Source organism: Empidonax traillii, unplaced genomic scaffold (genome assembly GCF_003031625.1).
Source record: "Empidonax traillii isolate 1590-97213 ecotype Southwest subspecies unplaced genomic scaffold, ASM303162v1 scaffold641:size396790, whole genome shotgun sequence".
Classification (NCBI taxonomy): domain Eukaryota; kingdom Metazoa; phylum Chordata; class Aves; order Passeriformes; family Tyrannidae; genus Empidonax; species Empidonax traillii.
In genome coordinates, this window is record NW_020955834.1 from 53,693 (window position 1) to 78,029 (window position 24,337).

Genomic DNA, 24,337 nt, shown 5'->3' on the forward strand with positions numbered 1-24,337 from the left:
TTTTAGCTTTGGGCCAGAGCTTTACAACCCCAATACTGACAGAGAAAAATAGCAATTTGTGAGGTGTAAACTACAGAAGATTATCTAAAACTTCACGGCAATTCCTGTCTGTTTTTCGTTGGTGTGTTGGTATCTGATTTTAACTTGCCTAGCAAAAAAACGAAAGAGTTGTATAAACAGAAAAAAATGCACTCCTGCACTAAGATGGGACATATCTATTTACCCAAGTCCTGTAGGTAACTACGGGGCTGCAAGAATTTTCGCAACACGGAGCGTACTCTATCTCCTCTTCTATCCACTTCAAAATCTATTGTATCTCATAAGCTTTCTCAGTGCTCCAGTCCCTCAACACTATAATTTAGCCAACTTAACTTTGACTCGCATAAGAGAAAAAATAAAAACTGAATCAAAAGTAAAAAGTGCATAACATTTACTAAAAATCTAAAAAGTAGTTAAGATACTGCATGCAGCCTTTGATATTCATTGTGATGGATCTCAGTTCCTCTTCTTGCTTGTGGTCACAAGCACATGGTGGATACGTTGTCATGCATTTTCTGTTCTGAATTCTATTAGTGCAATTGTGGGCTTTTATGTGTGCAATAGATAATTGCCAAAGATGCTCAGAAACTTGTCCTTGCAACTCTGCCTACAGCTGGCTAGTTCTGAAAGCTGCTTATCCTTCTCCAGGGTTTCACTTGCTGACATAGACCTGGCCCCAGCACCCATTACAAGTGAGGAATGGGATTTAAAATTTTAGTACCTCCTTCAGGGGCTCGAAGAGATACAGATGTCGTTGGAGCCTTGCCCCAGTATGTGTATGGAGTGACGGTAAAATCAAAGAGTGCAAATGGTTCCAGCCAATCTACTTGGTAGGATGGCACTGTCAGGTTATGGGGATGAAGGCACCGTTCACTCTTCAGAGACTGTGAATGAAATAAAACAGAACAAAATAAAGGAAGACTTTTTTCCCATTTAGAAAGTCCTTCAGTTTTCCAAAATTCCCTCAGAAAGCTGGTCAACTAAATCAAAGCAGAGCTTCTCTTCCTGTGAGTGATCATTGTTTCACCATCTCCTCTGGCACTATAGTGATGTGTAGCAGTGTGTTAGCAATCTGCCCTCTGAATTTGAAGAAAAACTTGCCAAATGCACTAAAATTAGGTGTGGGTGAGGGCTAGATTTCACTTTCAGGCAAAGGCCATCCCACTGTCAGCTCAGAGGACACTTCTCTCTCTGAGTTACTGTGAAAGGCTTTCTCACACATCTTTGAGCACTGTGAACTCCTTCCTTGGCTCTTCACACCCCAGCTGCTAGCCCAGAGCTACTGCTAAGCCCGTGTTCTTCCTGTGATGACTGCAGTGATGGAGAACCTGGACAACTTGCATTCCATTTACAGTTTAGTTTTGTTCTTGACCGATTTGTAAATGCTGGAGATGAAACAAACCAAATTTCTGTTTAAAAATAAATATATCAGCAAGTAGATGCAGTAATGTATGTAGATAATAGGGAAGGATTGCATGAATATCCTCACTTGTAGAGCTTTTGATCCCACGCAGTAAAAGACATCTCCCCATTCCACCTTTGTGGAGGGGCTCCAAGTGATGTAAAAGCTTGAAGAATTTCCTTTAATCCTGAAGGAAGACTCTGGCACTGCATCTGGAATCACTTTTGGTGTAAAAGACAAATTTCCTGTCCATAAAGAGAAGAAATAATAACAACCTAAAGAACGTGAGGAATAGGTAGACTTTTCAAACGTGACTTAAAACATTAAAGTACTATGGAAAAATCTATAAACTGCCTTAAATAGAAACAATTAATAACACCACCATATATTCTTTTTATCCATACCCATACCATCAGCTTTTATAATTGCACATTAACTAAGAGTATCCTAAAATATTTATTAAGGAATTGCACTTGTCCCTATCCTTTGTCAAGTACCTAAAGAATTTCAAGAATGAAGAATTACAGGCTGGCAGTGAGGAGTTATTGATGAGTTTAGGTAAAGAAAATAATGTACCTGGCAAAGGTTTAAGTGATGCGTGAACAAGGGTAAAGGTTGTGAACTCTGCTGGTTGTGAGAAGGGAATGTTAAGGCTCTGATTTACTTCCTGGGTTGTAATGAACTGAAGCCTATTAATCCAGAACAGACGACCACTGTAGTATTCCAGTGCACCTTGAGATATTTCTGAAGTACTCCATGCTGCAAATTCTGTGATGATGCCATCGCCACAACTGTGAAAACATGCATGAAATTAGCAAACTGAAAACACACGTGTAGAGAGAACAGATTTATGCAGTGTTTGACACATTTAGAAGTTTCTCATAATTCAAATTCTTAATACTCATGTAGGAGACAGGAAAACAAAAAGTTTTCTTCAAGCTCTTTAAAGCAGAAAACTTTTTAGAATATGAAACAGTGCAGAAACACCTGCAAGAAACCCCAAACAAACAAAAAAACCCTTTTCATTCCCTTGATTTCATTGGAAAACCATTAAAAAATAGTTTAATATTCTAATGCAGAAAAATTAATATTTTGAACAATCAACTCATCTTCTCTCAGCAATTTCACCAAAACAGAGTCTACTTTACAGAATAGGATTCATTCCACTTCATTATAGCAGGAACCCAGATGAATTTGACACTGCTAGTTTCCTTCTTTTATTTATTAAACTCTATTAATATTTTCCTCCACTGGGATCACTGACGATTTAATCTGCCATGCATATTGTATGTCAAAACTTAAAGGCCTTTTTAGGTCCCAATTTATCTTCTGTGTAAGAGAGTAAATATGTTGTTAAAGGCATCATTTTGCCATCTCAGATATGTCTTTAAGCTTAGACACATGTTATCCAAAACAAATTTGGAAAAGCTTTGACACACCATCAGGTCCATTAGAGTGGATTACTTCTAATCTCTGTATTCTGGCATGTCAGGCACAACGATTTATGGTGGCCAATTGGTTCACAATGGGGCTGCATGTTCCAGCTAAAACTAATCAACATATTTCTATTTTTTAAGTATTTACTATTAATCATAACGAGTCTAAAATGAATCAGAAAATGCAGCTGATTCCACACAAAGCCAGCCTGCAACATTATAAGCACATGTAAATACAGGTGCTGTTCAGACAATTTTAAGAAGTTTAATCTGATGATTGAAAAAAAAATAGTGGCATTCTCCATATGGAAAGGAACAAAACTATAGTTCACAAACCACTACTCATCATACACTTGGCACTTGGAGTACAAATTACCACTTTTCTCAAGGTCTTTGTATGCATTCAAGCTAACCCATAAAAATGGTTTTGTTATGTTTTGTCTTTTTAAACTTTACCGTTTAGGAATAAAGTAGCCATTTCATGTTCAGGATGATCAAGACAAAAGCCTGCTGAGTTCTGATTGCTCAGATGAGAATATGGTGTCAGTTTGAGTCCTGAGCTTCACGCAAGATGAACAAGTTACAGAGCTCTAGGCACTTGGAAACTGTCAGATGTCATAAATGTCAACATAAAACAGACGATAAATGGTGATTATTCCCTGAAGCTAAGTCTAAACATTAATGAGCATGATCTCAGTTAAGCTGAGCTTCCACACTGCGTTTCTCTCACTGTAAGAATGTGTTACCAACCGTCTCAACATGTAGTTTGCAATCAGTCAGTTGTGATCGTTAGTTCTTCTTTTTGTTCACTGTTAAATTAGTAAATAGTGTGCCCAGCATTGGACAATTTTCTTTTTCTTAAGGAGTATCACAAAAGCTAGAATATACAGACTTTCTTAACCCTGATATACATTTACTTACCGCTCTTTGCAGAGAGAAGCTCTGTATAGGTTTAGACATAGACTATCTTGCACAAGCCAGTAAAGAAAACCTTGGGTGAGATCCAAAGTTAAACCAACCACCTAAGAAAAAGACAGTACAAATGGCAAGTTGAACACATTTTCACATCTGAGGTAAAAGCCCTTAGGCATAACTGTTGTCTAGACAACTTCACGCATGGGTATTTATTGGCAAAAATAACATTACTACCATGAATGTTTATTCTAACACAAAACAAGGTAGCTCTAGAAAATAATCAGGTCCTTGGTGGACACCTATTTATAGCAGCTGATTATTTTCTAGATAGCATTTTATTAACAACTGTCACAGTGTTCATCCTTGGATTATCTGAGTACTTCAGATCGGATGGCAATAGCGTACCAAGTGATTAATGGAACTACCTATCAAAACCTCTAGAATGCCTCCAGTATTTTAACAATCTTTATCTGAAACAGGTAGTTGATATCCAATATGAAAGTCAGAATAACATTTTAAAAGAAGTATTTCAGATCTTTTGTCTTTATTTTCTGGCTTTGATTCTATACATAGAATGTATAATACGTTGCATTACTTACGGAAAATAGGTGCAAAATTTTTATTGATATATTTCATTAAGCAGGAAATTTAAATATTTACATTTTAGTAAATAATACATTATTTTCAAAAGAGGGGGTGTGCAGGAAATAAACAATCTTCCTGTTCATTCCTTCAATGTTTTACCTTCATTTAAGTGAGGTGCAAGATATTTTATTTTTAATAGGATCTAATATACAAAATAGTTTTCTTGCTTTTGCAGTAAACAACAGATTCAATACCATATGCAACAGGAATAGAAATCAAACATCTAATAATCTGTTCTCCAAATAAAAAAGAATTTGCTTCCACAAGTTAGTCTGCTAAATGTTATCAAGTTTAGTCTATGTTACATCATTAGCACAGCTTACAAGTTGTTAGGGGCATCTCTGAACATGTTTTCCAGCAGCTCTCAAACTTCTCATCCAAACACTAGTTGTAGCTATTCTTTTATAAGCTTAAATTTCCATTATGGATGTAAGTAGAACAGCCTTTTTTTTCTCCTAACTCTTCATTAATAAACTGCAGAAGATGATGACAGGAAAGCAAATGCTATATCACTTAGTTGTCTGTTGCTCCTTATGTAATCACATTCTTGACATATTTCTGTTGACATTGTATGTCAGAAAATCAAGGTTTGAATGATTGCTCCCGTAGGTTGTCCTGTTAAAAATATCTCACAGCATGTATGTGCCTGAGTGTATATTTAGTCAACCACGTTATATTTTATCCTGTTTACCTATTCTCCCTCCTATGCTCAACACCAAATGACATTTTCCTGAATTTATCTTGCTTTCTTTAAACGTTTGGGCTTTTTGTCCTTGCCCCATTTTTTTTCTGCCTCTGTTACATTTTCCCATAGGTGTGTCCATTTTCTTTCTCCTAATCCCTGGTATCACCATTAATAAAAGGCAAATGAATAATTGTACTATTCATCTTCAGGAGTCAGAAAGTAATTTAACATCTCCCCTTCTGTTATGCCTCAAAAACAGAAAAACTTTTTCCATTTCATGAGAGATATTAGTTTCTGAACACATTATGTAGTTGTGATGATGCAATGTAACTTATCACAAGATACAGTATAAATTTATCTATTTGAAATACCCTTTGACTAGAAATATTATGAGACAACACCCAGAGAGTCCTAGCCCCTTCCATATAGTGCACTTTGCTGTTTCCTTACAAATAACTTTTGTTCCAGCCACTGTACAGCATAAATGGCTTACTAAGTGCTTTGGAAATTCTATGCCAGGTCGTAAATTGGTATAAGCCAGAATAACTCAACTAAAATCAGTCAAGCTGTGTCAATACACACTAGCTAAACTAAACAGCTGACTGAAAAATAAAATAATTGTCATAATAGGTTCTAGTTCCTGCCAAAGAAATTAGACTTTCAAAGCTCTGCCTTCGTATCGGTTTAGGAAACCTGTTGTTTTCACAGTAGTCTCTTCCATTCCTATTCCTAGCGCTCAAGCTAAAAGTAATACCAGTAAGTTATGTGGAGAACATGCTTTAACTGTTGAACAACAACAATTAACGATTACATCTGTGTTTTAATACTAGGGTAGGAAATGCTCTCTCCAGGATAAGGAAGGCAGATACATCTTAGTACTTGTGCAAACATGTATTTTCATCTTTATACTGAGACAATAGGATCAGCTCAACAATACTGCCATTAAAGAATGTTGTGCTGCCCTTCTTTTTCTGATGGGTTTATTTTGGGGTTTATTTTAACCAACAAACACCTGTAAGCTATAACTGGTCAGTTCTCAATCAAGGCATTTTTAACTGGCTTTTTTCCTGTATGCATCACAGCAGGAGGTTGAGTTCAGGAAGTCAGTGCATAGATTAGGGCAGCAGAGAATCAGGAGAGGAGAGGCTTGCTTGTAGGAGGTGTGAATAAGTGGAGATGGTTGAAGGCTGATATCACTGACGTAGAGAAAGGTGCAGAAAAAAAATGACAGGAGCAGACAAGCAGTCTTATTGCTGCCAAGGTTCTTGAAAAGCGGAACAAGAAATTTGAGGTTAGCACGAGGAGATTAAGAGAAGCAGGTAGTGAATCAAAAGAGAAGGACAAGGAAGGCAGTGTTTGCCACTCAGAATAAACTGCAAATTGTGAGTCCTTTGAAACAGATCATTTTGAAAATATGTGATAAGTCTAGGTGTGCCATTGAGCTTGCACAGCATACATTTTCCCATGAAGACACCAGCCAGCTTCAACAGAGAGGTGGGAGGCTAACACTGGAAGATATTTGACTCTTTGCAGCACAGACATTTCTGTCATATACAAAAGTTCTACGTTTCTTCTGTATTAAGGTTTACAAGTAGAGTAAACTCCACACCAGAAAGAACTTTCCTTCTTCCCAACCCCTCAGGAATGTAACAGAGACCTGTGAGATTAGCTGGTCTTTCTGAATGTTAATTCCCTTTCATGGGCTAAACCAGGCCTGGCTTTTTTTTAATAATTAGAGGAACACCATCTTCTTTTCCTTTGGGAAAGGAAATTGAAATGTTCTAGGGAATGATACAAAGCTAACCAAGAAAGACAGACCTCTAAAACTGTAATGGGTCTTTAACAGAGAATCTGGCATCAGGTAAGATGGGAACACAAATTGTATAACAGATGGAATAAAAACAAAGGCTTCTTTATTAAGAACTATGTTTTAAAGAAAGGTCTTGCAGCAAATGATAAATCTGAGCTGACCAGTTCTGTGGCAGTCAAACTATGCCTTGCTCCATCACTCAGGACAGAGGGTACAAGCCCACACAGGCTGTGGTTTGAGCTGAGAAGCACTGAGCTCTCCCTTGAGAGAGACTCCATAGAGTAAAAGCAGTGCAGTAGATGGAACAGTCCCTCAGCCTGACCTGCTCAGGACACAACCTGGAAGAGGTTCAAAGGTACACTGGGTTCATAGTCCCAAATACCCTGATTCCCAAGGTTCTCGAGTCCCTTTTAAGAGAATAAGGGATTCACTTGCCAGGGAATTAGGTCATCCATCACTTTACTTCTAGGTATGTGGGAGGAAGGGAAGAAGAAAGAAGGAGGGAGGGAGGGATATGCAGCTGCTAAGACACCGGTAAATCTTTTCATGAAGTAGATATTTAGTCTCAGAGATTCTTCATTGCCTAAGCAACACTGAATCCTGCCTAGCAAGAAAGAATACAAATCCGACGTGGAGGCAGAGGCAGGATGGATTTGGAGAAGACAGCAATGATCTATGAGGAACCAGCAGTGAATCAAGGCTTTAAGAGACTTGATAGGACTTCAGAAAGGGTGAAAGGAATAGAAAAGGCATGGGAGAGATCATCAGAGATGCAGAGGTTGTCTGTGCCAGCCTCAGAGCACACAAAAGTGTCTTCAGGTAGGAAAAGGGGACTAAGAAACTCCCACAAACTGCAAGGTCTTTGATGAGCCATAGATGGGAATGGCATCTCTATTTGCCCTCTACCAGCCTACTCCTGCATGAAGGAGGAATATTCCAGCTAAAATGATAATCCCTCATATCCCTTTTTTCCCCTTGTACTGTCCAATGTCTTTACTCACTCTTGTAAGAAGCCCCCTCTCCTTCTCCCTGAGGAGCTGCTCTGCTCTTTACAGCCTTCTGGAGTTCCCCATGAGCCTGGAGCAAAGAAAGAGGCACCAAGCTGGTGCCAGACCTGCATCTGACTTGGGCAAAGGATAAAGAGAAGATGGGGAAGGGAAGGGGTGGGTTGAGAGAGGAGACCCTTGACAATTCTCAAATTATGGGACTTGCTGTTCCTGGCACCACAGGAGGGACAGGATGAGGTGGGATGCAGACTGTCGGTGGCACCCTCCTCAGCACTGTGGCAGAAGCAGCAGAGAGCTGTGCCAGGCCTCAGCAGGGACCAGCTGTGCTGAGTGCAAGTATGGCACCAGCTGCCATCCCCCCTCTCATCAGCACAGACAAAGCCTGTCTCTACAGCAGCACCTCTGCAGCCTGAAGTGCAAGTGTCTTGCCCCAAAACTGGCCATGTTAGGACCTGCAAGCTGGGCAACACCACAAAATAGCAGGATGCTATGAAGCTCTGCCTACTTATTTTGATGTGAAAGATGGAAATGACCATTAGACTTAAATCGTTTGGGGAAAAGCAAGTACCTTTCACACGTGGGAAGGAGCAGCATTACAACCACAAGGAGATCTCTAATGTCACATTTTGTTGCAAGCATCAGACTTCAGAATTATGAGCCACAGTTCTAGTACAGATTTACATCACTTAATTCTTACCCTGTTCTCAGAATGATACAAAAATATTGCAAGTAAGCCATGTTATTCTTCTGGTCATAAAATGTCAGTTTTGGCAACCATGAACACATGAACACTGACTATATTCAACAGAACTAAATATTAAAACACACACCAATCCACTCCCCCATCACTCCAAAAAATTAAAAAAAAAAAAAAATCAGTCACCTGTTTACCAGAAAACTGTAGCTGCTCTTGTAATATTAGATGCTCCTCTCCATTCAGTCTTGTGCTCTCCACTGAATACATCGTGGCCCAGTACAAATAGCCATTTACTGAATCCACTACTAGATCCTTCACTGGGAGCATGACATGAGCCACAACATCCATATGGCCCCCACCCAGTGATTTTCTGTATATCTAGGGACAAAAGAATTGCTTTTAGCATCATACCTTAATCATCAGCCGTGATCAGTCAAGTATACAATAGTGACTTTTCCACGGCCATTTATCAGAAGCCTATGGAAGACGTAGGCTTTCAAAGCCTAAACCTTTTGCATTCAAAGCATAAGGATGAAGAATAGCTCAAAATTATTAGTTGATTTTTGCCAGAAAGTAACAAAAGAAAAAAAGCTGAAATAGCTTTTCCCTTTCATTTTCCCAGTTTTGGCAGCCTTCTGTCTGACAGAGTTTCTCACCCACTTCATATTCACTATTCACAAGTGTAAATGAGGGTGCAAGGCAGTGTGAAATCTGGCCTTCTAGCTCCAGTTTTTAAAACAGCTTCTGACTTTGCACTTACAAGAAATGAAAGGCATAATTTGACAGCACTGCATAAATTAGCACTACAATTTTGAAGTCAGATACCTTTTAAATAATTCACATGTCAGTGTTCCTGATATGAGTGTACAAAGTGCATTTGTAATTATTTTTTAACTACAGTGATCTGCAAAATATCACAGTACAGAGGTCAGTCTTGAAAATCTCAGTGTAAACAAATAGTGTCAAATTTGATTAAAATAAAGTCCATCCACTTCTTAGCTGAGATCAATTTGGTGGCCTTCATTTTCACTATCTTCTCTTATTTTTACAACGTTGAATCCAACAAAACTGTTGATAGCATGTTTGATTTGCCTTTTTTGCACCTGGTAAATTCACTGTCCTGGATTAGTGAATATCAGTGAACATTTTAACCCAAACTTTCGTGTAATTCTGGAAAATCACATAAGGAAAGAAAGGCCGCCTTGTTCTACAATATCACAGCAAAGATCTAAATGCACCTCGGGTTGCAAGAAGTAGGGGTTATCTTCCTAAATTCTGCCTTACAGTCTTTCATTGTTGGCTTAATGGAGGTTTTTTCTCTTAAGAAGTGCAACTATACTTACTGTATTTGCTTTGCCAGCCCAATACAAGCATTGACCCAACCAGTCAAATGCCAGCATCCTTGCATCTCTGACATCAGGTACATAAGTATTCTCAGTGGTACCCTTTCTTTTGTTCAACGACCGAGTCTGAACTTCCCCCATGGAATTAATCCAATAAAGAGTGTTATTATACCAATCGAGGTCTTGGGAAAAAAAAAAAAAAAAAAAAAAAAAAAAAAAAAAAAAAAAAAAAAAAAAAAAAAAAAAAAAAAAAGGAAGTTACTAAACATTTCACAAACATGCAAATAAACCCCTCATATTTTTTAAAGAATAAAAAGTAGCCAGACACTTCAGCTCTTTAAATATGAATACAATTGCACAGTTAGTCTAAGCTAACATGAAGATAGATGTTTCTTTATAGGAATATAATGTACACAGATAGTACATGATGACTGTAAAGCCCTGATGACTGTAAATGTATGACAAGCATATACTGGGATGCTGAAGACATAATTATTTAGGTCAGAGAGTTGATTTCAGCTCTGCTGTAACTGTGGTGATGTCAGTAGGGTTTCACTAGGGATTCATTTGACTCATAAACTAGAAGAAGATGAGCACAAAGGCTTGGCTCAGTGCAGCTGCTGCACTGCATTGCACCGCACTACATTCAAGTCTAGACTGCTGCAATAAGAACTCTTGTCTTTCAATTCTGCCGATGAAATTTATGGAAACCTAATACATTCCAACAAGTCTGTAGCAGCAGCATGCAACTTGTTTAGTATTCACCTGAAATGTTTCCTATATGAGGATAGAGGAGTTCTCCTGGCCCATAACTATCCAGCTGCTGCTTCCAGAGACCTTCAGGCCCCACTGCCAACATATATGGATCTTCTTCAGCTGATAAAGAAAGAAGAAAGCAGTTCTGCACACTAAGAAGAAATTTAGGTATAATGTTTGTATTTCAGTAACAGGAGTTCTTGTTTCTGGAAAGTTACAAAAGCACCCTTAACACTTATTCCTCAGGAAAAATGGACAAAGAAACGCATGAAAATATCATAATTTGACAAACTCAGAAGTTACGGGCAGGTTTAAATGCAGAACAATAAGGCATTCTGAAATCCTATTAGATGCTTAAAAACCACTGTGTGTTTTGACCCGGCCTTACCAAGGTCAGGCAAAAGTCACCCCTAATCTTAAGAGCCAGTCCAGCACCTTAAGCTGAAAGGTATTTTCCCCTCAGATATAGGTTATTATGGGTGAACAAGGTTTCAAACAACATTCCAAAGACCTACAAATCTCAGACATTTCACACACATGCATTTCCTCTCATTATCTATGCTCAAACCAAGGATTTTCAGCATTTAGTGAGCTGCACTTTTCCATGATCTGTCATTAACCCCCAAGTGTGCAACCCACTTCATCACAGAAAGTTCTTTACAGAGCACAGGAAAGGAATAACACCTCTCACACTGTTCATTTGATAATGTATCAAATACTGTGTTTGATAGTGTATTTGCATTAGAAAAATGTAGATAAGTAGCAATAATAAAAGCATAAATAATATTTAATACCATTATACTAGTTTAAGAATCTCACTGCTTTGACTAAAAGCAAATTTATTTATCCTGTGTTCTTTAATGTTTGTAAGACAAACCTTTCTGTGTCCCTTATTTTGCAGTCCTTGCCCAGAGTCTGGGCCTCACCAGGTGGACATCTCTATACGCAACTCATTCTTCATTTTTCCTATGTGACAAAGTAATTCTCACCTTCTTCTAAAGTTGTGCCTCTAAATGACTCTGACCATGGCCCTGCACCAGCAGGAGACACAGCTCTAACTGACACTTCATACACCCTGAAGCTGGCCAGACTCTTCACCGTGAGCCTCGTGTTACTAATATTCGAGACAACCCATTTCTCCTCGAATGGGTGTTGAGATGACACTTTCACATCATAGGTCCATTGCTGCCAAGCAGATAAACCTGTGAGAAGCAAATAATCATATTATTACAGAATAGATGGTTGCAACAGATGATACACATTCTTTGAGAAAACTGTATATTGGAGACTCTTTTCAAAAATGTCAGTATCAGGAGAATTGGGAGACAGATAAATTTAAAACGTACACTCTTCATCTCTGGGACCAACCAAGAGTAGTGATTCAATCTGCCACGAAGGATGAAGTTGGAAGAACCAAAGTTTTCCCCAACCATGTAATTTTTTGCTGGTTCTGTATCATACACAGAGGAGAGAAACCATACCACACTCAGTGGTATTACATCATTACATCTCTGGTATGTATGTTCTGTGTGATATCAGCAACCATACCATTCTTAAGATGAAGCCTTGCTTAAAATCCTTGGAGGGGACAGATGAGTTACCAATATACACTTGTCTCAATTTAGACAGTCAATTTGGCTGTTTTATTGGCAAATTATGGCTTACATTTTTCAAACTGAGGTAATTCCACAACTTCTGTGAGGACCTGCTGTTTAAGTCACTAAAGCTCAAATCAAGAAAAAGGAAACCAGAAAGTTATTCTTCTATAAAGAAAAGGAGTGGACTTTCAGAGAGAAACAACTGAACTTACTGGTTCCAATACTGTGTTCAGGTGGTCTCCAGCTGATCACAGCTTGGTCCAGTCCAAATAATACCATGACAAGACGAGGTGTAGTTGGTAAAGGAAAAGGTTGAGCTGATGTCCCATAGAAAATCAAGTTGCCAAAGCCAAAGTATTCTGGATACACCAAACTGCAATCCACAGTATACTCATTGAAGCTAGAACTTCCTGGAGAGACCTCCTCATGGAAAACTGCAGAGCCATCTGTGACTATAAATGTGTTATCCTCATAAACAAAGCTCTCCACATCATTAAATGGCACGTGTGATCGCAGTATGCGAAATTCTGAACCATCAAGAAAACCTGACACAAAGGCACGTTCTGTTTTGTTGAAGAAAATGAGTCTCTTAGATTGGAAGTTGATCATGAAGGCTCTCAGAGAACTGGATCTCACTACTGGTGAAGCTGTGGAGGCAGTGCCAGGAGAGAGTGGAAGGTTTGCTCTGTATATGCCATCCTCCAGGAGACAGAAAATATAACTGGCCATGGAGCAAAATAAACCCAAATAACTACAGTGCAAGCACTTTGTAAGTGACACACAAATATTTTAACAGCTCAGATATGTGCCTGTCTTTACGTACATCAGGAAAATGCTTTTGGTTGTATTAATACATATATACTGTACAGCAAGAAGTAAGCACATAAATTTTTACTTTCAAGGACTTTGACAGCAGATTATTGGAGAATATTCTTCCATAATTCTTCAAGTGTTAAGCACAACCATAAAAGCATGAAATTTCTGAAACCCAAATTTCTGTGCCGGAAATGCTTTATCTCCTCTGCTAACTCCTCTCCTAAGAAAGAGCGAGCAGAAAACAACACTGCATGGCACCACTCTTGTTCCACTTGTTTCATAGTTTCCTATTTGTTACCAATTGCACTTCTGTTTTGCTAATGCAAGTGCTTGGAACAGGAACCTAGATGGCTAATGAAGTGGAGAAATTTAGAGAGGAGCTTTATAGCACCTTTGACATCAAGTTCTCAAAGGAGGACACTTACCCATTATAGGGATCAGCTATTACTTTCCTAGGAGATGTCACATAAAGAGGAGTGATGTCTTCAGCTACCGTGCAGTTCTCTAAATGGCAGACATGTATCTGGCAAATGAGAAGAAAAACTGGTGATGCATTCATAGGGTGTTTGCTAATGAGCAAACAAGCTGACCCAAGATTCCTTCAGGGGAATTAGGCAATGAAATGGCTCTTTCACGGTCCTAGGTCCTTCTGGGCTCCTGAGTTGTCAGTCAGCCAAATATAACACTTGTACACAAGCACAAATGCAGCCATGACAGCTTACCCTGAAAGAGCTGTCTGCCAGTAATCTCTTTCTACCTCTAAGCTGGAGGGAAAAGCCCAATTTTGACAGTCTAGGCAAACTGTACTTGGAAAATGATCTGGCAGGGAAGGGAAGTGCTTTTCTGATTCTGGAAGCTATGGCTTGGGATTCAGAACTCTCTCTCATCAGTCTGTTCATCTGCAGCTCAGTTGTATCTTTTTATCACTACTGCTTTTCCTGCTCCCTGTTCCCTGAGCAGTAAGCAAAAAATCAAACGTGGCAAGAGGATTAAAAAAAAATAAAATAAAATATCCCACTAACCATTTAGGGCAAGTTTCTAGTCCTCTGTGCATTAGGAGACTGCATAAGTACATGCAGTCTCTTACCATTAATGTAATTGATGTTTTATGAGTAGGAAATCAAGTGCAGGATTGCCATCTCCATTTTTACCTCAGATTGAAGCCGTTGTAATCAGAGCTGTCATCCTTGTATGAAACACTTCCCCTTTTAAACATCTATTGTCAATTATGAAGGGTATTATAATCACTAACTAGTTATCTGACCACCTTCCTGAGGCAGATTAGGAACCGAATAGACTAGATGGGAGCTGAGTGGAGAAACAAAGTGCCTATACTAGGTATGAGGAAGGTGTGAAGTCAGTCTCAAAAGCAAAGCATTTAAGACTAAAACAGTTATGTCCTAAGGAGAAAAATAAGACACGGAGCCAGAGTTCCACGTAGGGGGGTTACTTTAAATATGACCTGATACTCAAGTCTTCCCTATTTTTTAAATTATTAAATATGTGATATTATTGAGGTTAAAAATGTATTTCCATAAGTATATTTTGTGCATACATATCTACATATAAACCATATTTTCTCATGTAAAATGAATCACAGTAGTGGTTCAAATTAAGTAAAACATTGAGTAAGCTCTAGAGCATTACCTTTTCATTCATGACAAAGTATATTCTATGGTAGAGCCAGTCTACTGAGATGGACGTAATATTCCCCCAGCCAGCATAAAAGAGCGTTAGGTCAGATACATCAGACATATTTGCAACTCCTTTCACCCAGATGGAATTCCCCTCAGAAAAATAGACAACTTGCTGATAAACATTCACAGAAATTCCTAAAAATAGAAAGATATGTGCACACAGATAATATAAGAAATAATTATCATATTTTCAACTAATATTTCTACTTGCCTTAAAAATATGTATTTTTCAATCTGCAACTTGTTGTCATAGGAGAAAAGTTAACTGATTTTCTCCTCTGCTTCTAGTCTTCTTTACGGTAATAAAGAAACTTTCCCATTTGCTATGTAAATGACATTATTATAGAGAATTGCCCTTCAGAAAGGTAATCAGACAAAGAGAAGATATGTAATATGCAAACCAACACTGATTGCCCCTCTACAGGGCAAACAGATGCAATTGGCATCACCTCACAAAGTACCATTCACTCTAACAGTCAATCTGTGCCACTTCTGCACTGTCAAAGGCTATTTAGTCAGGGGCAACATTTTTTCTCTGGAGTCTTTGGCTCTGTGGAATTTGGTAAACGCAGATTTCCACACTGTCACCAAGCAACAGTGTAGATAAGAAACATTAGAGTTGTGAGGAACTTGAGATAACAAGGTTGTCTGGTGACTTGGGTTACTAAATCCCTCATTAGTATGCTAACACACCAGCCAGCACCTTTTAACACTTGGTATTATTTTATTCTGAAGTTTGAAGCACATCCCCATATTCATTTTGAGAAAATATAGACATTATACATGCATTCATGTTACCTCAGTTTAGATACCTACAGTGTAAAAGTCTCTCTCTGAAGCAGCTGCCTAAATACAGTGAAGACAAAGTTGCACCGGGGAAAACAATTCATCTCTTCCCAATGCCTGTCACTTCAAATAGGTCTAATCATATCCTGAAAGTTCCTATTTCTCCTGACTGAGTATAAAAGGAGGACAGATACTGTCTCAGGCTATGTGAGGTGCCTTCTGTCCTTGGTGAACACAGAGGTCTTAGACACACTTGACAAAAAAGGAGAGACCCAATCAGATTTTACCTGTAATGTGGTGGTGTATAATATCGTCTGGCAGGCACTGAGCAGCTGCAAGGAAATATTCTGTGTATCTCTTCCTTAAAGACTCTTTTCTGGATAGGAAGAGCCATGTTGCTTTCTCCTTAACTAAAAAACAGTGAAACTCAGAATTTAGACGACTGCAGCACAGAGAATAATGTTGCTGGCTCAGATACATCATTAATAGGCATGCACATAAACGTGTATACATATGTACATGTATGAATATATTCTTACACCGGAATGACAGACTAAAACCTAAACTCTTTGAGTGGCAAAAGCATACAGAGTTATTATACAATGCCTTCTGTCTCCTCACACAGGATGACAATGCACCATGTGAATCTCACACCATCATTTCCTGCAACAATAGCAAGTCCCTAGTGAGAAAAAGAAAGCTGGAGCAAATAAAGCCCTACTGACTCCTGAGGAAATGAAGGCACTAAGACATCCATGTGACACCAGGATCCAGCAGAATTGGGATATTTAACCCCTCCGGACCTCTTTGGAAACCCCAATGAAACCAGAATATTATCCCACAGAGCAGAGGAAAAGCAAGTCAGTTATGTTTATTTCATATGTTTCATCCTGTTGAGAAGTGATTTATTCAAGAAACAAGTAGCTTTCACAGATGAAGATGATAATTGGATAGCATCATCTGCTTCAAACTTGAAAAATTTAATAATTTTTTTTTCTAATAAAGTCACAGAATTTAAAGTCAAGAAGGAGAGATTTGGTCACATAAGCTGACTTCATGCTTATAAAGGCCCAAGCAACTTACGTCAAAACCTCTACAGTAAACCCATACCTTCTGTCTGGGCTATGCATAACTGAGAAAAACAGATTACCTTGCTTCTGAATCTCAGATCCTTGAAAATCTGTCACACACCCTGCTAAATTGATTCATGAGATAGTTACCTTCATTTTTAAAAGTGGTGTATTATTTCAAGTATGAATTTGGCTGATTTCCATTGCCAAATCATATTTCCTTTTTTTTTTTTCTCCAGTTTAAACAGCTGTCTACTATCAGATTTCATTTCCTCGTATGAGTTTCACAAAACTCTGATTAAATGCTGTCTTAATTTATTCCCAGATAATCTGCATAGATTGAGCTGCATGTATTTCTCACATGATTACACACTGTAATTTTGATAATGATGCCTCCAGAGCAGAGTACAACAGGGCAATATTACATCCTCATCTCTTTTCAAGTAACATTTCTCTCAACCTACACACCAGCAATAAAATTCTTTTGCTGACTTTTCCTGGGGCTCAGATCTACACAGCTCAGTACTTGATGCAGTGACACCATTTCTGAACACGACACATGAGGAAGGGTTGCTCCTGTTCTATGTTAGCACAGGGAGAGTAAGCACAAGCCTGTGCAATTCAGTGGGAAACAACCGAAATTGTACGTGATGACTAGTAAGGGGAGGTGGGGTGGTTCCTCATCCCCATAAAGTTTTTTTTGGGGGGAAAGGGTTGTTTGTTTGTTTTCTACCTTAAATTAATTGTTTGGTAATTGTATTGGCATAATGAATGAACATGGCCTGGACTTTTCACAAAAGACACAAACATTTATGGCTCAGGGTCACCAACCCGAGAGCAAACCTCCTTGGAGTCACAAAGTAACTCAGTGCCTGAAACATTATTAAAAAAAAAAAAAAAAACCACACTAGAGAATTAAGTTCAATTTCTCTAACCAATAGCAGAAGACTGGCGATTCAGAGACAGTTTTGAAGTGCTTTCATAGAGATGAAGTAGTTCCAGGTGTTTGAAAAGTGAATTTCTTCCAGAGAAGAGCAGTCTCCTTTGTTTTCTTTTGGTAACACCGATTTCATTCTTACTTGCGCTCTATCTCAAAGTGTACCTTTCTCTGGTAATTAATTAATAATTATTTCTGCAATTCTTTGACAGACATCTACAGTGTATCATTATTTTCAATATTAATTAGTTCATATAGCAAAATAAACACCTTCATGAAAGAGTAGCAAAAATTGATATGATCTCACATATTTGGCTTGAGACAACTGAAAAGTTTTGACAGAAGAATTACATGTTAAGTATTTAATATTATTAGAAGAAATACATTCGATTGTCAGCTGTTAAAATCTCATCTGGAAAATAGAATCATGTTTTTTTCAGTCACCACCCCAGACCACTGAGGTGTTTTTCATCTGTAATACCACTCAGGCCAAATCTGTTTGGGCTTGCCAGCTTCACAGGTCATTACTATGCTGTGTAGCCTGATAATGTCTACAGCTAAAGAACAGGACTCTCTCTGAAATGTTTATGGACTCATCAGTATACAACTCCTTGACATACATTGGTTACAGTCTAAATATTAGTCTTTTCTCCCAGGTACATGGCAGGCCAATGAACATGAGTTTGTTCCCACGAACAGACAGTGATAAGTACTCTTGTACCTTTGGATGCTGGGGTTGTGATGTTGGCTTCAGCAGGGGGTCCAGCACCAACCTCATTAACTGCCACAATACTGAACCTATGGTAAACCAAAGAAACAAAGGGTTTGGTTTGCAGGTTTCTTTTGTAAGGTTGCCTGAGAAACATTTTATCAAGTAGGGAAGCTGCTACATAAGCGTTTGACTTTTAGAAAATGCCCATTTAAATGCTCTGGGAAATTTAAAATAAGAACAAAACCAACCAAAACCTGAATTGCCCAAAGATGAAACAACAACAGAATATTCTAAATTTAAATTCAAAATAAGTTTGCAGGCTCAGAAGAACAACTCAGTTTCATTTCAAAGGAAGAACTGTATTTATCGGTGCCATCAGAATGCAGATTTTCAGGTTTAATAAAAACAAAGGAATTTTTTGCGATTCTTAAAGCACTAGAGAGGACTGCTGTATCATTTCTGGAGTATACTAAAAATGTGCCACACAAACTTAAAAAAATTAAAAACAACAGCTAAGAAAATGCAGCCTTCTGATGCCATATCAAGTTGCTTTTCCTTCCTCCCCATCTGACTTTTGCACAAGCAGCCAACTTACCTGGGATAACTCTGTTACCTCAAGGAAAGCAACCCTGATTTTGGCAAGAACATAAGTAAAGAGCATAATTGTACAGAAGTGGCATTGAGGAATACTCTGTGGGCATGAAGTGTGACAGCACACTTGGCCACGTCGTTGTCTTTTATTTTTGTACCTGTAAGTGGTGTTTGGGAAGGTGGAGTAGAACTGAAAGCTATGCCCCCTTGAGGCTCTCAACAATTCATGATTTGCACTGGTCAGGAGCAAGTTGTATCCAATAATCAATCCGTTTGGAAAAAGTGGTGGAGACCAACTAACTTCAACAGTGTTTGGACTTGAACTCTGAATATCTTTAATGACAGGAGCTGTTGCAGGAGCTGCAAGAGACAGAAATATCTGACTCTGTTATGGTGTTTAAGACATTATTGGTTTTTGCTTTTTTTTTAAGCACATTTTTAGGTTTCCTACTTCCTAATTCATTTATACACCAATAAACATTATTAGGGACAGCATAAAATTTCAGCAACAATAATTTTTTTTTAATGTCCAGGAAAACAGGTGTGTGTTTCAGTCAAGAATTTAGCCTGCATAATTATACACAGAAGTGTCCAATGTGCCCTCACAATTTTGACCATTTAATTTTCTGTGCTTGCTTTTAAAACCAAAAGCAGGCAGGAGCCCTACTTCAAACAAAAAGAATCTGTTATATTTTAGTTTGGTCTTCTGCAGCTACCCAATAGACAACCCAATAGACATCATTCTAAAGATTAGACATCAATGTTTTCTGTAAAAGAAACAACAATGAAACCTAAATGTTTCTGTTCAAGTCCTGAAAGATGTAATCAATAGCACAGTTCATTACCTCCAAAAGCATGTGTCCGGTAGCTGGGACTAGATGGAGAATGGAGCTGCAGCTGAGACGTAATGATCCAAACTACTCGAAACACATATTCTGTGAAGGCTTGAAGGTCTTTGACTGTATATGAGGTTTCAGAGATTACCTAGAGTAATACACAGACACAACTGGGTTTTTTGCCTTTCCTCCATCTGCAGCTACTATGTAGGATGCTATCAGGGCAAAAGAGGTCTCATAAAACATACATATTTCAGGATAAAAAAGTGCAGCATACTAAGTTTAAATAAGAGGAAATTCTGGGAGTTATTTTCCTCATAGACTTTGATTTTCTATCTTTTCAGAACTTTTTCTCTTCTCTTTTCTTTAGAACACATGACCAAATCTAAACAATGAGCAGATGGAAGAAAGGATGGATGTAATGTAACAGTAAATTTTAAGAGGGTAGAAAAAAAAAAAAAGCTAAAATAATAACTTATTATAAGCCACGTATGTTAAACTGCTGATACATAGACTACAGTTGTAAGATCCACAGGCTCCTAGCTACACTGAAATATTTATTGTCTGAAGTAATTGTTCCCTATTATTTCATCAATGATTCATTCAGAAGAACTTCCTGCTTAGCAAATTATCTTTACCTTTGATTTGCAGCAGCAACTTGTCATGTTCTGTAAATTGGTCCGATAGAGATGATGGCAAGATAACAAGTGTGTAGTTGACGCAAAAGAACATAATATGAGAATAACCATACTGAGTCAGAAAAAAGAATTGTGCTTTGACAAGAACTAAATAAATTTCCCTAGGGAAAGGTGTTTAAAAAAAAAAAAAAAGAAAATCAACAGCAATATTTCTCTTGAATATCCTCATTCTTAGCATTTCATAAGCATGGCTCAACACGAACCTATGGGAATGTTGGGAATGTTTACATTTAATAGAACTCAATATTTTCACCCACTAATTTTTCCAGTCACTTTTCAAGCCCTATTTAGTAATTTTAGCAATTTTAATATTAAGGAGTTTATAGTAATTTAACATCCACATGGGTCAGGAAGCAGTTGAACATTTTAGCTACGCATTCTGTGAGGAGATACCTTCATTTGATAGTTTTGAAACTGCTAGCTGCTAGTTTACATCAAGTTTCCTAATTCCTGTGTTGAAGGAAATGAGCAATAATTCACCACTCTTCAGCTTCTCCATGCTACTCATGATTTTGCAAACCTCTTTTATTACCTAACATATTATCCAATATTTAAAAAAAAAAAAAAAAAAAAAAAAGAACAGAGAAGAACCTATTTCCTTGCAAAGTAAAAGGAAGTGTCCTTCTTTACCTCTGTGTACCTCCAGTCTCCAGGGAGCCGACTGTACTTCCACTGGATAATATATTTCACCCCAGAGATATTAGCTGACTTCCACCCTAATGTGACACTGTGGCTTCCAATGCTGGATGCAAATGGTGCTCTAGGCTTGTTCAAGTAGTCTGAGGGGAAAATAAAATGCAATGGTAAGAAAAAAATCTTTCACGGTAATCTCTGTGTCTCAAAGGTAAAAGCCTATTACCCCACACACCTGAAAGCAGTGAAGCCAATAAAAACACACAAAAGAATATATTGAAAATGTTGCTGAATAAATCCCATAACATTTTAAAGACAGTTTGATAAGTAAACCTGCAATAGGCCAAGTTCAGCATGAGCAAATGTGACTACAACTCTGCATTTACGTAAATGCACTTTTAGTTACAGGTACTTAGTAAAATTTTACTGAATAAAAACCTAGAGAAGGTGTGGGAGGCCTCTGAAGAGATTTTTCAAGGGAATTATTTTATTAGCCCTACATCAGCTTAAACAGTTGAGACTGGACTCAAAAATCTCATGTCCATGAAAGGGAGGGGGAAAAAAGCTTTACTCTAAGATAAACTTCAGTGTATTTGTTAAAGAAAAGAAGAAGAGTGATAATATTCTGATTAATGAAAATACTCCAGTCATTCCTATTTTTTAAAGAAACCCAGATCACAGAAAAAGACTAAAATCTTAAAAATTAATTTATCAGACTGTCAGTTGGACTTACTTTGGGCTTCAGCTCCATATGCATCCTCTGCTCTGCTACAGCCAAACTTACAGGAGATAGTCTGTGTAGGGTACAGAACTCACTGGTTAGCTTTGTGTAAAGGCAAACTTCCTTCCAGAATCATGCAGACAAATTTTAAATACATCCAAATTCTGTGGGCGTTTTGCATATATACAAACCCTGCAAAAATCATTATATGCACTCTAAAAGACAGCAGTACCATGAACTCACTCCAGTGATTTTACTGAGAGCCTTTTCATCAATTCACTAGGCACTGAATTAAGTGCTACCTCATTACACATTGTTCCTTTGTGGAAAGCACAAATATGGGGCTACAGTAAAGTTGGAAATAGACTTCAGAGATAACTATGGAGCTTAACCAAGGTTTTTGACTTGTTAGTGATGTATTCCACAGGCTGGATTTCACCCTTTCCCACTTATAGCATTCCTTATGAATGAGGTGCATTCTTACAGATGTACTTCCAGTGAATTTTCAAAACAGCCTGAAATTAGCAATTTGTAAGAGTAGTCATGCCTAATTCACACTTCCTTTTCAGTAGTTACTCCTTCTGGTACAGTTGTGTCTACAAACTACAAACATTACAAATATCCAGGGGCAGTGAGTTCCACATTCATGTCCTAAGAACAGAAAATTCTTGACTTATCAGTTTAGGTAGGGAATATAGATACAGTATTACAGTGCATTATAGGTAGAGAACAGGTAGAAACGTGTTCCAGGTGGGTTTCAATAGCTTTAAAATTCTAGAGTCTCCTGGAAATCCAAAACTTTTGAGAAGTGGTGGTTTGAGCTTTTTTAGACAGGTGTTTCATTTGGGCTCATTCTTCAAGTTTACTTGGCCTATAAAATCTTGAAGTTTGCTTCATACAGCAGCCACCTTTCAAGTGATAATTAACCTTTAGATCATTAACAAGCAATTCATTATGGTAAGTGAGGAAAATTTTTAACTGCTCTTCCTATGATTTGAGGATACACACTTCTGGCACCTTCTGGAAACTGATAAGACATGTTATTTCAGACAACACAGTTGCAGCTGAGACAGATTTGAAAACTTGCTTAGCAATATCCTCCTATATACAATATCTCACATGTAGACATTCAGTGCTGAGTGCAAACACTTAAAAAATTTTATCCAATGTTTTCATATTCAGAGAAATGAAATTAAATACTTCCACGTGAATTATCATAACTGTTAGCAGCCAAAGATCTGAGTATTAGCAGATACCAGTTATCAGCTGTACACTGGAGCTTTCATTTACAGCCAATATTTGTTTAGTTGTAGAGGATTGTGTTCTCAGATTACATTGTGATTCATAGTGCCTTCTGCTTCATTTAACACAGACATTTCTGAGCATTTGTTTTATTGTGTTATTATTTCCTCTGATTTTTTCTGAACCTGAACCATAAGCCCAATTTTTGCTTGAGGTAAGAGGATTGTAAAAGCTTAGAAATTTTGAGGAAAATTTGTCATTTGTTCTACCTAAAAACAATAAATCCTCATATATTCTCCATTCATCAGAAATGCCTTTGTATGAGCCAGAGTATGCTGTCCTTTCTTGTGAATATTCTCACCCAATTCAGTGGCACTCTCCTGCTCCCCGGTGAAAGGAGAAATACTACCAGATTTCAGTCCCAAGGTGTAGTCAAACAACAGAACTGAGTTAATGTCAAAGGAAAAGTTTTACTCCCACTTCTCTGCCCTGCAGACTGCAATGACCTGATCCTCTTTATGCAGTGACATGATGCATGCCTGACCAGGTGGATAGTCAACAATCAACTGATCCTGTGGAAAGATAATCCCCAAAAAAACCCTTGCAGTGACTATGAATTTAATTGGCATACTGTATGACCAGACAAGGAAAAAAAACACAAAAAAACCACAAACAAACAAACAAACAAAACTCAAACCCAAAAGCAACAAAATCCCTTCACTAATCTTGTGTTTTTACAAAAATAAGTTGGTTACTTCATGGACAGTTTCTAGACTCCAAAACCACTGTTTAGTGCATTAGTATAACTTTTTTATGGTAACAATTCAATAGATTAAAAAGCATTTTAAAAATAAAAAATAATCCTTTCGGTCAAATTTCCAGGTTACCAATGGGTTTGTATTCTACTCAGGACTCTCTCCAACTCTTCCATCACCTGCTTGAAGTGTGTTGCCCCTGACTAAGAACAACCTTCTTCGTGAGGTCTCACCAGTGCCAAACACAATTCTGCAATCATCTCATCCTTATCGTGTCTCATCTTGCACTCCATGTTCATGATAAAAGGTCCCCAGAAAGGCATTGTCTCTTTAAAAGCACTTTGTTGACCCACTTATCTTTTGTCTTCTGGTTCTGGCTCCTTGATTCCACTTCTTACAAAGCTGGTATCAGACCAACCTTAACAAGCATTCTCTCTGGATAGTCTTTGATGGCATTAATGAAAAATTGGATTAACAAGACTCTGGTGAGAGCCTAGAACATGGTTTAAA

At 37.9% G+C, this 24,337-nt stretch overlaps 1 protein-coding gene across 2 annotated transcripts in view; it reads right to left on the reverse strand.

Annotated features, from left to right (window-relative positions):
* Positions 1 to 24,337, reverse strand: part of ROS1 (ROS proto-oncogene 1, receptor tyrosine kinase) — a 73,267-nt gene that overhangs the window by 44,245 nt on the left and 4,685 nt on the right. Inside the window, exons 5-21 of one of the 2 annotated variants that reach the window (XM_027899102.1) lie at positions 21,843 to 21,903; positions 21,107 to 21,255; positions 19,788 to 19,926; positions 19,101 to 19,302; positions 18,361 to 18,437; positions 15,920 to 16,042; positions 14,797 to 14,981; positions 13,575 to 13,672; positions 12,546 to 13,054; positions 11,725 to 11,937; positions 10,745 to 10,855; positions 9,980 to 10,161; positions 8,823 to 9,014; positions 3,799 to 3,899; positions 2,018 to 2,232; positions 1,529 to 1,686; positions 761 to 923 (exon numbers count right to left, since the gene is read on the reverse strand). In XM_027899102.1, the coding sequence (XP_027754903.1) occupies positions 761 to 923; positions 1,529 to 1,686; positions 2,018 to 2,232; positions 3,799 to 3,899; positions 8,823 to 9,014; positions 9,980 to 10,161; positions 10,745 to 10,855; positions 11,725 to 11,937; positions 12,546 to 13,054; positions 13,575 to 13,672; positions 14,797 to 14,981; positions 15,920 to 16,042; positions 18,361 to 18,437; positions 19,101 to 19,302; positions 19,788 to 19,926; positions 21,107 to 21,255; positions 21,843 to 21,903 (2,878 nt within the window). The remainder of the gene's footprint in view (positions 1 to 760; positions 924 to 1,528; positions 1,687 to 2,017; positions 2,233 to 3,798; positions 3,900 to 8,822; positions 9,015 to 9,979; positions 10,162 to 10,744; positions 10,856 to 11,724; positions 11,938 to 12,545; positions 13,055 to 13,574; positions 13,673 to 14,796; positions 14,982 to 15,919; positions 16,043 to 18,360; positions 18,438 to 19,100; positions 19,303 to 19,787; positions 19,927 to 21,106; positions 21,256 to 21,842; positions 21,904 to 24,337) is intronic. The other variant, XM_027899104.1, reaches the window with a different exon arrangement.